Consider the following 16,232-nt stretch of genomic DNA (forward strand, 5'->3'; position numbering starts at 1 on the left):
CACTTAATATTTAATGGTATTTTATTATTTTGATTGCATTTAATATATACTTTCAAGAAAGCATTTGCATTGGATTTGTAAAAAGCACAAACCACCTATAATTTTCATTCAAATGATCTGTAGATATTGAAGCTAAAATTAAGTGCACCAAAAACAACATCAGAGGGCGATGGTATAAAGTTCACATCCTCTTTAATTTGTGATATCACTGCAAAAAGGGTGGGGGGTTTGGGAAGAAGTGCATGAGCTCAGCACAAAAATAATCCAATAATATTTACTGCTGCAAGAATTTCCATCATTACAATACACTGATGTCAATGTAACTAGTTGCAATTGTGCACACTACTGTAATTATACAGATTTTATGGAAGTGAAATTGCAGTTCCATTCCATAAACATCTTTCTTTGAGCAGCTTTGAGATAATCTATTTTAGTGTGTGCCTGAATGTTGTAACTCTGAGTTTAATGTTTTCAAGAATGTCAAAGCATAAAAATTATGCTGCATTTTCCTGTACGTCAAGCATTATTTAAAAGAAGAGACAAGGATGCCGACAGCTCAAGTGCCTTTATTAGGACCAGAATAACAGCTCAGAGCCACTCAACGTTAACGTGGATGGCTTCTCCTAAAAAAAAAAATACAAAACAAATGGGGGCTAGATATTAAATACACAACACTTGAAAAGCTAAGACGGTGACAGGGAGACACAGGTTAGTGATATCAGTCATCCTCATCCCAGTCCTTCTTTCCTTGTGGAGGTTTGGGTCCACCAGCCGGCTTGGCCATTATAATCTGTGGAGGAGAACAGACAATGTCAGACACTTACAGAGTTAAAGACAGTCAATTGTGCACAGTGCAATATCCTGTGTGAAAAAGGTGCTTTTAGTGCAAACGGCATGCAAGTAAATCGTGCCAAAAAAAACGACTGCATTCAAAATGTCACAGAGAATGACATAAGTTAGTGATGCTCGTGAAGAAAAATATATCTTGAACTTAGTAGGTTTAAAACAGAAAGTTAGGAGACTACCATAATCTCACTAATTAAAAGTGGATAGTTTAACCAAATATGAAAAAAAAAAAAAGTGTCATTTACTCTATCTTATGCGTTCCCAAACATGTTGAACAAAAAAAAAAAAAAAGAGATTGTTTTGAACAATGCCGGTAACCGAACCGTTGCTGGTAGCAGTATTTTTTTCCCCATACTATTAAAAGTTGATGGCTACCAGCAGCTGTTTGGTTTAAAACACATTCTACATTCTTCAAAATATCTTTAGTATATAACAGAAGAACAAAATTCATATAAGTCTAGGACAACTTGAGGGTGAGTAAATGATGTATAATTTTGGTTGCACTTTATTTTAAAGTAGGTGTACTATCATGTACTTATAGTGTACTTGCAGTGTATTTATCTAAGAAAGTTCTGGTAACACAAGGTAACTACAAGGGAAAGGGTTAGGTTTAGGGGTAGGTTCAGGGTTAGTACCTAGTTATTACATAGTTATTGTAATTACTATAATAAGTACATAGTATGTACATGAGGAACAGGACTGTAAAATAGTGTGCTACCATAATTTTTACTATTGGATGAGCTGTGCCCAACTTAAACTGTTAACTAATGCTAAACGGCATTAACTATTTTATCTCTGGTGTAATGACAGGCTAGAGCTAGACCTATTTCATCAACAAATTCATGGTGAATTTCCACAGTGTTCATGCAACCCGATTCACACTCCAGTGGTTAGGCACTCCAAACAGTTTTTGTGCACCTTAGCAATTATTTAGGATTTCTTATCAATGATGTGTATCAAATTTGTCGGGCTCCTCATCCCAACCATCTTTGTCCCAGTGTCCTTGCTGTTTGGGGGCTTTGGGTCCCCCTGCTGGCTTTGCCATAATAATCTGGCACATACACATCACATTATAATACAGAAAGTAACAGGCTACCAAAGCACCTAAATGGATAAACATGAATGGAATAAGAAACTGAAAGACACATAATTGTAAATCTAACCTGGTCCACACGGAGAACAGTGATGGCTGCGTTTGTGGCCAGTTTGATTCCCCAGTGCTTGACCAGGTATGGATCAAGGATACCAGCCTCCATCACATCCTTCAATGCAGGCCCCTCTCCCTGAATGGTTTAAAACAAGTATATAGTCATCAATTACACCCTAAAATGCATTATTTTTGGGTCCTTCTTTCTATTTATTTCAGGTCTGCTGCCTCCAAATTAGTAACGGCTGCTTTTTCTCTCACCTCAATATCAAAGCCAGAGTTCTTGTTGCCCTCGTGGTGTGCGGCGTACAGTTTGGAGATCAGCTCATTACCCTTGACGCCAGAGTTCTCTGCCAGAGCACGGGGCAGCATTTCAAATGCCTCTGCGTATTTCTTGATGGCGTACTGCTCCAGGCCTGGGCAAGACTTTAGAGGACATGTTCAAATTATTGACACTATTCAGGTTGTCAACAGCAAAATGAGATGAGACTGATTTGCTTACTTCTCCATATGAGGTGATGTGTTTCGCCAGCTCAATTTCAGTGGCACCGGCACCCGGACACAGACGTGCATCCTGAGGGGAAATGTTTTTGTTAGGGTCACATTTTGTCATTATTTAAAAGACTTCCATTAGAAGTGTTTTTTGGGGTGGAGTTTTAAAGTAGCTCACTCTGACAAGGACTTTAAAGGTGTTAACTCCATCATCGATGGCACGCTCAATGTCATCCATCAGGTTGTCTGTGGACCCACGAATTACTAAAGTAGCGATGGCACCATCCTCTTTATCTAGAAATTAAAGGAGTGAGATGACATGAGCTGTCTGGATACATCACTGCCAGACTAAACAACATTCATAAAGATCAGTTTGTCTAACAAGAATCAAAAATCAAGAAAAAAAAAAGTCCACAAAAACATTTATCTGCATGACGTTCGTGAGTGAATTTGCCACATTTCACTCCAAAATCATAATAATAATAATAAAATATATTTATATATTTTAATTGTTGGTACATTTTAGCACTGGTTTACTTTTAGTTTGGTTTAGATTTAAGTACAGTTTTATCATAAATCATTTAAAACTTTTTCATGGTTACAGACAGACTGTAAATTAGAATTAAATTTCCACTATAGAAAAGTGAAGCCAAAGCATCCCAGTATGGCCGCTGCCATTTTGCATCATTTTGAGAATGAGTCTGCGCAGCAGAGATTCGTCTAGAGCCAGAATCTAAGGCAGTAGAGATTGGTTTGGAACCAGAGTCTGCGCAGCAGAGATTAATTTGAAGCCAGAGTCTGCACAACAGAGATTCGTCTGGAGGCAGAGTCTCGCAGTAAAGATTCGTCTGAAGCCAGAGTCTGCGTAGTTGTGTCATGAGGTGCAGCCTCAGTATCAAAGCCCCTGCCACCACATCCCGTTTTTATAGCATCAAATAACTACCTAAAAGCAAACTTATTAGAAAAATTTGCACATAAATGAGCATGAGAACTACCTCAAATGTTGGAAACAATCTTTGGGAAAAATCTGAAATGTAATTTGTCCTGCGTCCCATTAGATTACATAGAGAAGGTTGGTTTTTATGACCTATACTATATACCTATACCCCGGGGGGGGGGGGTGTCCATCTATGAGTGTATGTGTGTGTGTGTGTGTGTATATGCACATATACACACAGTACGGTGCAAAAGTCCTAGGCCACTAGTATTTTCACCAACAAAGAAATAACCGAGTAAAAATATTTTTATCTTTTACTGTAGTGTGTCAGTAGGAAATCAGTTTACATTTCCAAACATTATTTTTGCCATTAAATGTAATAATCCAGCGACATTTTTGTTTGCACAAGGAGTCTGACAGCAGCCAGTGCTCCACACAGAGATCTGACCTCATCATCATAAGTTTGTCTGGAATAACATGAAGAATCAGAACAAACTGAGACAGACTCAATCCAGAAGAACTGTGGCAATGTCTCCAAAATGCTTCAAGAAATCTGCAAAGCTATAGTACTGTGCAAAGTTTTAGGCACTTGTATAAAAAAAAGCTGTAAAGTGAGGATGCCTTCAAAAATAATGCCATAAATAAAATGTTGTTAATTGCCTTTTATTAAATTAAATCAACATGTTGCATGACCACACTGTGTGTTAAAAAAGCTTTTGTTCTAGGTGCACTTGCGCATTGTTTTTCAGGTAGCTTTGCAGGAAGGTTTCTTGGAGACATTGCCACAGTTCTCCGCTTTGCATCTGGGTCCTGATCACCCTGTCGGGGTTTATTCTGAGATAATAACCGGCTGGATGTTCATCATCCCTTTTATTTCTAATATATATATATATATAAATATGTAGTAAAAATAATATAAAGTAAAAATAGTGTTAGAATATCCTTACCATGTTTGAAGACCACAACCTGTGTATCTCCAACTTCAGAGAGGTACACACTGTCACAGTGTCCCATCTCTTCTGGGGTCGGGGGAGTCTGTTTTGAAAAATCAGATTTGAAAAAAAATTGGTTTTGACCATAATTAATTTAACTGCCTTGTCACCAACTTACATCATACAAAATGCACTCCTGAAACATAACTCACCAGTCTGGGCAATGCTGTGGCTCCCACCGTTTTGCATAGTCTTCTGAGGTCCCACTTTGAATTCAGCCTGGGTGTAGTACAAACAGCATTCATAAACTGTGCTTTTATTCTCATTTAACAAGCCAACACATAAAAAAAAAAAAAATACAGAATCAAGCAGCACAAAAAAGAAGACATGTTCCTCTCTCTCACCTGACCACCATGAGCTTGTACTTGTTGGCGTAATGAAGGGCCATGTCAGCGACTTTGCCCCCAGTCACAACCACATTGGCCCCTGAATCAGCAATAGACTTCACCTGGGCCTCCATTAGGTCCTCTTCTCCTTTACTGAAATTCATGAGCTCCTCTGCGTTCTTTATAAGTACTGTTCCCTGTGAAGCATCAGAAAGAAATATTGAAGGAAGAAAGCACAAAAAGCAAAGGAGAACATGATTTAATGCACATTTCTTGAGCATCATACAAAAGAAATACTGTCAACCCATAGATACAAAATAGGTCCATCTAATCCAGTCCAATAAGCATTTTCCTACCTTTGTTTCAGTAACCATGCCGTCAAACGGACAGGAGAACACCGCTATCTTTGCATCTTTCACTGATGTGATGTCTCCTTCTGTCTCTTTCTTAAATACCATCCCATGAAGCATCAAAGAAGAGTTCAGTCCACAGCCCTACAAAGAAAAAAGAAAGAAAAAACTGAAATTCACCCACAGACACTCATTCATTTAAAGCAGTGCCTAAAATCATGTTATACTTACCAAAATTTTGCACACTCTGACATTGTCAACATTGAAATTGCCAGACTCAGGGAAGATGGAGACTGTAAAAGAAGTAGTGGTAATAAAATGATTATGAATAACGTAATAATATATATATATTTTTTAAATCACTAAATAAAAAACAAAATAATCACAAAAGTAAACCACTTTGCTAGAGTACACCGAAGCGATGCCTTACCGCAGGCCTGTGCTATAAGGTTGCCCAGGAAGTCTTCATTGCCGTATTGTTTGCTCATGACGGCTGAGCGGATCATGGCTGTGGCCTCATCCAGATCGTGCAGGTTCTTCACAGACGAACAGACGCAGTCGGGCAGAATCTCCAGAGCTTTCTTACATGCCATCTCGTAACCCTCAATCACCTGGGATTCAACATAATCATCAGCTCGGGCAAACATGCTATCAATAATGCAAATAAATTAGCAGTTCTCAATTTAACATGAATTTGCAGGGATTAATCATACTATTAATCCCCATAATGCATTCAGGTCTGTTTTGATCCAAAAAAGATACAGAATTTTTTTTAGTATGGGAACCAAACATTGAGTTGGGACTCTTATATAAAATAAAATAAAAATAAAATAAAATAATATATATGTTCTCCTTTGCTTTTTGGGCTTTCTTAAAACCACTTAATGCAAGCTCTTTCCTGACAGTGATGTACTGCATTAGTGTGGTTGTTTACTGACCTCTGAAACAGACAGGCCCATCCTCAACAGCTCCTCTGCAAGCTCCAGCAGAGCACCAGCAAACACCAGCACAAAGTTTGTGCCGTCACCTACTTCCTGCTCTTGCATGTGGGATGCCATCACGATCATTTTGGCTGCCGGGTGCTGAACCTTCAGGGAAGGAAGGAAAGAAAGAAAAGAGAGAGAGAGAGCGAGATACAAATATAAATAAATAACAAAGAGACATATATTCTTCCAAATGATATGCATTAGTTCTGATTTTTCTTTTTTCTTTTCACAGCTACTATTATTTACCTCCAGCTCTCTGAGAATGGTGGCAGCATCATTTGTAACAAAGAGTTTCTCCAAGTGGTTGATGACCATTTTGTTCATACCTGTACAGAATTAAATGATCATGTGATACCACTAAAAAGGTTTAATACATCAGAGTGAAGAAAGAGCCTCACCATTGGGTCCGTATGCAGTTCTTGTGGTCTGTGCCAGTTCTTTGCATGCTTGGATGTTCCTGTAAACAGCCTCCTCAAGACCTGAATAGTGCTGATTGTGGAAAGCAAATAGCAAACGGAAGTCAAAAATAACTTCATATTTTAAAAACATATAACACTTGGGGCTGCTTAGTGGTTTCAATATTGAACACCAACTAATATGCTGGTTGATTATTTCAAAGTGAAATACTAGGCAGAGAGGGATCAGTTGACATTTCTATTATGTATAGGGTAATACTTCTTTAAGTAACTGTGTGTACACATCTTGCAGTAATTGCAGATTCATGCACCATTACTATCATACAAAGAAAACAAAAAGCAATACTACATTGGTATATGTCTATCAGAAAGAACCATGGGTAGTAGTAATGATATTTGCTGGAATAATGTTTATCCAACAGCATTTGTCAGAGCTACCGGCGTGAATATCTATTTAAAAAAAATCTAATACTTAATAATTTAGAACCTAACCGTTACAAGAGCAAATTAACTGGAACAAAAAATATGATTTGAAAGCAAATTGTGTTATTTGGTTAAATCCTATGATTAAATGATATGATCAGCATATCAACAAACCGAATATCCAGAGATCACGAATGGGGAACTGCCCTTTTATGGCAAACTGCATCCTGGTTTAACTCTTCACGTATTATATATATATATATATATATATATATATATATATATATATATATATATATATATATATATATATATATACACACACGTTAAAAAAAAAAAAAAAACATTTTAAAATGTAACGTTACATTTAAAGAGTGTTGTGAATCTACAGCTTACCTAAATCAATGTAATGTTACTTCCTTAAATGACCTGCAAGTCAGTTGAGTGTCTGTCTGTCAGTGGCACATGTCTAAAGCTAACATGCTAACGTTAACTTCATTCTTCCGTTACTTTCTAACGAAACACAAGTTCTGTCAAACCCTCCATATTTCATTGAGACCTAACAGTAATGACGGCCTTGTACACAATTGTATTCTTCCGTTGAAGTCTGAAGCGTGTGCTTGTTTTACCGGTAACGTGAGTTGGGCTCTATGAGGCCCATCTTCTAGAAACCTCTATGTGGAGTCACTGCGTGCGCTCTATAAACAACACAATAGGAGCAAAACACTGCTTCAGCAGCCCTACCTTCGCACCATCCTTTAACATCTGAGCAAAGCCCGGGGCTTTGGGGACGTGAAGAGCCATTTTGAGCAGATAAGAGAGATATTGAACTGATGCTGGATGAGGCTGCAACGCACGAGAAGCATGCAGCTAAGAAAGAACAGGCGCCGCTGCAGAGAGCCGAAACACGGATTACTGACTCAAACAGACAAGAGAGTGGAGCGCCGAATGGGTCGATTGATCCCCACCCAATTACAGAATATTTATTTATTTATTTATGAACGTCTTTTTTTCTCTTCAAAATTTTTGTTTTACATAAAAAATAAAAATTTTAATTAAAAAAATGCACTTACTATTTTGCAATCTATTTTATCTCAGTTTGTGTTTGTGTTGGGGGGGGGGGGGTCCATTTAAATATACAATTTCTAATTTTAGATTTAAATAAATATTTTAAATAAATTTAAATGTAAAATATTTTGATAAACCTCATATATGTTAAGTATTAATATCACTTATTTAATAATCTATTAACAAACAATTAGTTTGAAGCAAATTAATCTTTGAACTTATTCAAGTGTGTTGATTTATTATTCTATTATTTATCAATCTGTTTTATTTAATCTTCTTTATTTTAAATATCTTTAGATTTTGATTAAATTTTATATTAATATATCTTTTTTTACATATATATTTTTTACTTTTTAAAAATATATTTAGATTTTTGTTCTGTGGGACTGTTTTGCGATCAATCTGATGCACACAGCTTTAAAAAAAACATCTAAACAAAGCACAAAATTTCTACTATGAAAAAAAGACGAAGAAAAAAAACCTCAAACCTTTGCATTGTTCTTGTGAAAGTGTAGGTGACTCAGAGCTGATAGGAGTGAAGGACATTGTTGCAGTGTAAAGTCATCTGAGCCATTTAATTGACGTCTGGCTGGCACACAAACAATCACAGTGCCACTCTGACAGACTCCTGCTGAAGAGCTGTCATTACTTTGTGAGCCTGCTTTTGGCTTCTCAGTGTTCACTGCGAGGATTACGAGTAGTTTACTGTGACTTTTTACAGCATAAACACAGTGAAGAAGATCTACAGGATCCTCAATGGAGTGTCTCCAGCTCTGTGTCCTCTGCTGAGCGACCCTTGAGGCTCTTTTAAGATTTTTATTACAGAGTTTTCTGTAAATCTGTTTCTACTGTCAGGTAAGGGGCTTTTATTGCTTCCTATAGTCACATGTAACACATTTAAATTCATAAAAATCTTCTTTTAGCTTTAACGAAGTAAACTTACAGTAGCCAATGAGCCTTTTAACAGGCTAAATAGTAGCCTTTTCACACTTTGCATGACATTAACATTGGGCTTTCCATCATCTGTAAAAATATATACATTTTAAGCAAAGTAAATATATATTGCTATAAACAAATATGATTTAACAAGTCATTTCAAGACTAAGAAACACTGTGCAGCCAGTACAGAGGTATGATCTCATTTGTTGGCTGGACGAGGATCCGTCTCCAATTGTTTAATCTTGATGCAGCTTTGGGCACATGATGAAACCTTCTCATGACCCCTGAAAGGCTGCTGATCTCATACATCAGAGGCATGAATAAAGTTCATATCCACCCGTTTAATCCACATCTGCTCTTTTTCTAGGAATAAATGATCACCTCAGCTAGACGAGTCTCTGCAGATAAACCTGAAGTACAAATCTCTTTCAGCCTCGACGAAACCTCGGGTAACACATCTGCAGATTATTATTTTAGAAATTGACATGCTTGTGAAAAAGACAATGCGACTGAGAGACTGAAATAGAGGTCCACACGATGCATGACTTCGACCAAAATGGCAACAAGCAAAACCCACCCAAAGCCTCTCATGTGGGATCAATTCAACTTTTGCCATCCTTTCCAAAGAAACAGGTGCCCCCTCTATTTTAGTTGATCTCTGGCATCTTAAAAACAAAATATCCACCTAGCCACAAAGTCAACAGCGCTGTCAAAGTGTTTTACAGCTATCCGGGAAAATGCTTTGATGGCAGCTGCTGCCTGGGCATTGCAGCATCAGGTTTCTGTTTTAATACCTCACTGCTGCGTGATTCACTCATTTGCTTTTAGAACACTGGCCTAAATTTAAAAGCATTTATTACTTCACGCTTCGTCGCTACTTTGCCCGGCGTCCATTTTTTCTTTCCCAAAAGTGGAACACAAACAAAGTCCTACACATAGCATGCTACATATTAGTCTTCTTTCCGACGATCCTTCCTTCTTTACTTTTTTCTTTGTGTGTGTGTGTGTGTGTGTGTGTGTGTTTGTGTGTGAGAGAGAGATTAACAGCCACTCAAACTAAAACATTCAAATGAATTTAGTTGAACTAAAATAAATAAATATTAAAACTAAATAGTAAACTAAACTAAACTAAAATACATTCACATAACTACAAAACTAAACTGTAAAACTAATATATATATTATATATATATATATATATATATATATATATATATATATATATATATATATATTATACTCTCTCTCTCTCTATTGTACAATTATACAAGAAATTTAATTCTACACAAACACACATACACACACTGTTATTATACATAAAATAACACTAATATAACATCCTACAATAATATATATATATATAAACACACACACTATACACATATAGAGAAATTAAGTCACTTGTTAATGAAAATGTAAAAAAAAATATTTATTTGGTGATTATTAATTATCTGCATTAATGCGCTTATCTATGCGTTTAGTTTACAAATAAATTATGAAATAAACAGGGAAACAGTATCTTTAAAAAAAGTGTATTACTCCAAAAGTAATCTAAACTAAAATAAATGCTTAAATAAATAATGCTCATAATTAATAACAAACGAATAAATAATCTCATTATTTAAAATGATATTATTAACATCATGCCTATACATAATAAAATTCATATTGTATGTAATTTCTGTATACATTTTAAACATTTGTACTTTAAAATAATGCATTTACAAAAATGTATATGTTTTTGTTATATTATATTTTATTATATAAAACAATGCAAGACTGATTAATAATAATAATAATAATAATAATAATAATAATAATAATAATAATAATAATAATAATAATAATAATCAGTCAGTTTGCCAAAATGAGATGAAAGGGTCATGCTCCTCCACACCTGGCCACATTCTGCAGGAATCACGTGCATATCATGTTTCAGATATTACCCTTGCAAATGTTTATGTATATTTATCTTCTAATTGGCCGTCTGGCTGATGCATGACAGTAAACAGGCCTGTTTTTAGCTGGCTGCATCAGAGGATTCTCAGCGTGAGTGAGTGAGCCCCACTGGACATAGCTGTCTGTCAGAGCGCTCGCTAAAGACAAGCCATTGTGAAGAACCTGGGAGATAGTTACTTTCAATCTGTCCGTTCAGGATTTGGAGTCCATGGCCGGACAGGTGGTGCTCAAATTTGGGTTTTCACACTGATCTGGAAGCAGTTTCTAGGTGAATGGCCACATGTTAACACAAGGGAGACTGGCCCTGGATCAGCATAAACAGCTAACTGGACATGTTGTGGTGTCGTGTGCACTGTGGTATGATTTAACTGATTAGATGGATGTAGATGTCACCACCAAGGCCTTGGAGTAAAGATCTCAAACATTAGCATACCAGACGTGTTCCTCTGGCTTTCTCTTCCTCTCAGAGTTGAAAGATGCAGAGGATCCCCTTCCATCATTCCCTGACCTTGAACAACGCCTGCAGGTAAAGTTTATTAATAATCTGTTTAATACATGACGGCATAGTACTGCATGCTTAGAATACAATTACAGGGTCTGCTAGAGAATGCAGCTTTAATAAGCCTCTAGTAGTAGTAGATATTATACATCTGACTTTATATCTAACAACTAAAGTTTGTTATGCGTGATAATCACAGTTTAGGGTCATAGTGTGACTGGTGTGCAGAAAAAACTGTAGAAAGACTAAATCCACTGTGCTAATATTAGGGTTGAACAGCAGAATCAGCAGGAGTGAGACTGTTTTAAACAAGGGTGAAGTGAAATGATCCTGCATGTAAGTTTCACGAGGAAAGAAGCGAAACCAGACAGGAATAGCCCCATATTAACCCAGAGAACTTTATGAACATCTGCAGATCACAGAAATATATTACTGCTGCTTTAAAATGTTTGTTATTGTCTCTTCTTTGACTGAGGATATTTGTTTCTCCTTTAACTATTTTCAGTTTGATGCGCATCTTTTATTCAGTTTATTTAATGGGACATCTACTGTAAAGATTCCTACTTTCTTCCTGAGAAAATGTTTCAGTAATGCTTCCGTAAGACCACAAGATGGCATTAGTTTTATTTTCTTCTAGCTTATCATTAGACTTAACAGGAAATCAAAATTGAATGATATTATCAAACTGACAAATGATAAATTAGAAAGAAAAATAAATGCATATTAAATACTAATATATTAAATATTCAAATAAAATATGAACATTGTAATTTATTGTTATTATTATTATTATTATTATTATTATTATTGAAAATGCATTTATTAAATACAAATAATAACCACATTTATTTTTTTAGAATCCCAATCATGTATATTATTATTAATACATAATATAAATACATTTGTTAAATAAAAAAGGGGTAATTATTAAATGAAAACTTATTATTTTTGCTGTCAATAATTTATTATCATTATTATTATCAATGTTGTTGTTGATGATATTAAAAATACATTTATTAAATACAAAATAATAATTATGATTAAAATTAAATTTAATTCTGAACATTAGAAGCCCATGCAAGCATTATTATTATTGTTTTTTTTTTTTTTATTTTTTTTTCACTAGAAGCCCATCAGTTTTATTATTATTATTGCTGATATTTTAATTATTATTATTAAATACAAATCTTTATTGCATAAATAATATAAAAACATTTATCTTTGTCACTAGAAGCCCAATACTTCCTCATAATCATTCATCATATGTAAACTTGCTTTTCTTTATCGGGTGACGTCCTCCAACTTTTCACAAAACTTTTCACAAAATCCTGGCCAACTTTTTTCCCCTTTTAAATATGTTGTTTCAATCAAAAATACTTTACAGTAAAATAGAGCATAAATGCTGTTTCATGCTGACTTGAAGGGTTGGTTTTGACCGTTGACAACATGACTAGATGAGTACTTTTTCGCAAACTATTTCCACATAACTAGTAAATTACAGATAACAAAAAAGGCTTTGTCACTAATATAATATACTCTCGTTTTTTAGGGAAAAGTCTAAAGGGAGCAAACTCTTGCTTACATGTGTCTCTTCACATCATGAAATGTGCTAACTATCGTGTAGATTAAAAAAATCTGTAATCTTTATCCTTTGATATATTTTAAGCAACCTTTAAAGCTGTTTATGAAATTATTTAGTTTTTATTTAAATTTGTGCTGCTAGGAAGATTCCCCATAACAGTGTCCCTCTCTGAAATGCTGAAATTGTCATGCACACACACACACACACACACACACAAACATCAACAAATTAGGGGAAAAACTGGGAGAAGTTGAAGGGTTTTGTTGTGTGGCTGATATTCTGTAGGACGGTGGCGTGAGTCATTGTGAAAGAAGAAGTTCCTGACACAAAAGGAATAAAAAAAGTCAAGCATCTCACAAACTGTTTCCACATATTATGTTTCATCAATTGATTGAAACCCTCCAGTCAGGCTGTATGACGATTCTGTGTATATTCCAGGATGTAGCAGACAATCCAAATATAACATCATAAAGAAAAAACGAAGTTCCTGATTCCGTCTCCAGTCCATGCAGCTACATCAGACAGACTAAAACATGTCAACTAACTCATTAAAAAGAGCAATTGTGGTTTGTGCTGAAGTATTAGGAAAAACAAAACACTCATAGTGTCACCAATAAAAAAATGTGATGTAATAATGTCATTACTTTCCTCACTAGCCCGTGCTGCCGTTTCGGTCTCTAAAGGAGTCCATTGAAGTGTACAAAAACCACTGCAAGATTGCCAACGAGTTCAACCAGGTCAAACATGAAATCGCCAGGCTGGAAGATAGGAAGTAAGCTTTAAAAATAACTCAAACACCAACATGTATTCATGATATTACCGAGATCGATTTCAAAGTCAGAGCTGTTAGTTACTCTATTAATATGCTATTGTGTTTGTACAATTAAAAAAGTAATCTTCGATACAGTATGAATTATATAAACACACACATATTTGTGAGTATGAACAGACAGAAAAGACAACTGATCAAAGCTGCCATTGTCTGCCTTCATGGAGTCATGCTGCTCTACTGGTTAAAAAAGGCCTGTGTAATGATGACCAGACCTGGTTTACTGTATTGTGCTATGCAGGAATTTTTTTTCTTTTACATTGCAAAACCACACTTTGATGAAACTGTACAGCCTAACATGTATACTCCAATTTTTCGTTTTCCAAACGACTTTTTTGAGTTTTTAAATAGTACATTATTTCATTTTCAAACCACATACACTACCGTAATTTGCAAACTAGTCTTGAAATTGTACTTATGTTAAATCAATGCACAACTTTGTAAACCATAAATACTATGATAATTATTTCATCATATCACACACACACATATAGAGAGAGAGAGTGAGAGAGAGGCTGGTTCTGGTTTATTTATAGAAGGAAACACAAAACCCTTCTTGTCATCTCAATGCCACTGTAAATTTCCAGTGTTTGTTCTCTTTCTCATTTTCTTTTTTTCCCTCATGTGTTTTCCACACATGAACTTTTTCAGATACACTGAGTTCAGATAAAGCATCAAGATCAACCAGAGAACCATTTCTGATGTTTTTCTAGAGATGTACTGTATATATAGTATGTCTCTGATTCATCCAAGTGCAGTTAAACACTTTTAACCCTTTTCGTTTCCCGCAACCTTCACATTAAACAAAAGACACAGAAACGTGGCCGTCACCACATTACAACCCTGCTCAAACAGTTAATGGTCCGAAGGCCATATGCAGATCACCCGCTGACTCAGTGCTTTAGTGAGCAAGTGAAACATTACAAACCACAGACAAGACCCTTCATCTAGATGTCTAATGTCTATATATATATATTTTTTTTCGTTTGAGATCATTGTATCAATTCAGATACCCAAAGCTATGGCATCAACAGTTTCACTTCCTATGAAATAGTTTCGGGTACAGAACCGCCGACTCTAGTCACCTGTCTGACACATGGCCCACATATGATGTTATTTTGGCACTAACCTTCCATATAATCATTACATTAAAACAGTCGTTAAAAGATGTGATGTAACGAATGATTTTAACATGTTATTTCCCCGTTTGTGTTTGTGGCGCTCAGGAGAGAGCTCATGGCAGAGCTGCTAGAGGATGAAAGGGTGTCAATGGAGTTTGCACGACTTGAGGAGGAATACAGGATACTTACAGAAGAGAACCAAAGTCTGATAACAGTCCATAGCCAACGCGCACAGCAGCTAGAGATGCTCCGAGTGATCAGTCAAAAGAGGCAGGGCTCCTCGTGACCTTTGACACCAGTGCAAAAGAGCTTTCACCACTGGGTCTTCACCACTGCTTATAAACATCTCAGCATTCCTTCAGTGCTGAAGTTGTACTGAAGCTGAAAATTGACCTTGAATCAATGTGCTTAGACTGAGCGACTTAATCAGTGTATATTTAATACATTTTAAGATCATATGGATGGTATTGTGGCCCAAACTTGAGCTGAGAGGTCCCTCACTCATATATGTCTGATTATGCATTCTGAATATATACTGTTCTTCTTCTTTGTGTGTTTTAAGGGCGTGTTTGTTGATAAATGTGCTTTACTCATGTAAACTGTACAAATGAAATGCTCTGCTGTGAAAGTTGCTCTCGGTAAAAGTTTTTACTGTTTACTGTCTGCCAAAAACATAAAAAGGGAATTAAGGAATTACATTTCTGTTCAGCTATTTAAGTTCAAGCTAGGTGACTGGTGACGATAAATGTGTGACTACACACCATTGTTTAGTCACTCAGCAATAGGGAACTTGGGTTTCGAAATGTGATCTGCTCACTGTGAAACTCTTCAAAAATATAAATGGCTAACATCCCATCCAACAACACTGAAATACCAGGTGCATGTCCACAACCAGTTTAGCAGCATGAAAGGTTTGCTTCCTCTAGATTTAGGGTTTATTTAGTCTAGAGCTTTGTTTAGTTAGTGAAGTATGAAGTTATTTATCAGAATTATGATTGTGAATGTAAAAATGTAATGGCATATGCATATTTTGACATTTGGACTATTTCTTTTAGAATAATATAACTCACAACATATGTAAAGACTCTAAATAAAAAAACTATTTTGGTATTAAATGAATGATTTTAAGCATTATACATTTTTAAGTTAAGAATACACAAAGTGTTCTTGTGTCTGGATACATTGGTCCAAATATTCAATATGCTGAATATTCCATTTCGTTATTGTCTGTAAGACTCCCAACATGGGACTGAAAGGTTAAATGTATCTGTCAGTCTGTACAGTGGACTGTGGGTGAAAACCATAGTGAAAACCACGGAAG

At 35.7% G+C, this 16,232-nt stretch overlaps 2 protein-coding genes across 3 annotated transcripts; one reads left to right on the plus strand and one right to left on the minus strand.

The window, feature by feature from the left end:
- Positions 1–546: 546 nt before the first annotated feature.
- LOC127966321 (T-complex protein 1 subunit theta) lies at positions 547–7,832 on the minus strand. Of its 2 annotated transcripts, XM_052567224.1 has the most exons (16): positions 7,660–7,828; positions 6,475–6,565; positions 6,323–6,402; positions 6,029–6,178; positions 5,521–5,701; positions 5,322–5,383; positions 5,097–5,234; positions 4,759–4,937; positions 4,567–4,633; positions 4,370–4,457; positions 2,664–2,779; positions 2,496–2,567; positions 2,255–2,419; positions 2,010–2,129; positions 1,765–1,897; positions 547–790 (listed from the first exon to the last, which is right to left on the minus strand). In XM_052567224.1, exons 1-15 carry the CDS (start codon positions 7,717–7,719, stop codon positions 1,790–1,792), a joined length of 1,677 nt encoding a protein of 558 aa, XP_052423184.1. In that variant the 5' UTR covers positions 7,720–7,828; the 3' UTR covers positions 547–790; positions 1,765–1,789. The 2 variants fall into 2 exon arrangements, with proteins under 2 accessions (XP_052423184.1, XP_052423185.1); XM_052567225.1 differs by lacking the exon at positions 1,765–1,897 and having other exon boundaries at positions 7,660–7,832.
- A 630-nt stretch (positions 7,833–8,462) lies between these two features.
- Positions 8,463–16,106, plus strand: LOC127966548 (MAP3K7 C-terminal-like protein). Its single transcript, XM_052567605.1, has 5 exons — positions 8,463–8,838; positions 9,290–9,371; positions 11,348–11,406; positions 13,618–13,733; positions 15,017–16,106. Exons 2-5 carry the CDS (start codon positions 9,296–9,298, stop codon positions 15,195–15,197), a joined length of 432 nt encoding a protein of 143 aa, XP_052423565.1. The 5' UTR covers positions 8,463–8,838; positions 9,290–9,295; the 3' UTR covers positions 15,198–16,106.
- Positions 16,107–16,232: the final 126 nt, after the last annotated feature.

The sequence above is a fragment of the Carassius gibelio genome, chromosome B10, assembly GCF_023724105.1.
Source record: "Carassius gibelio isolate Cgi1373 ecotype wild population from Czech Republic chromosome B10, carGib1.2-hapl.c, whole genome shotgun sequence".
NCBI lineage: Eukaryota > Metazoa > Chordata > Actinopteri > Cypriniformes > Cyprinidae > Carassius > Carassius gibelio.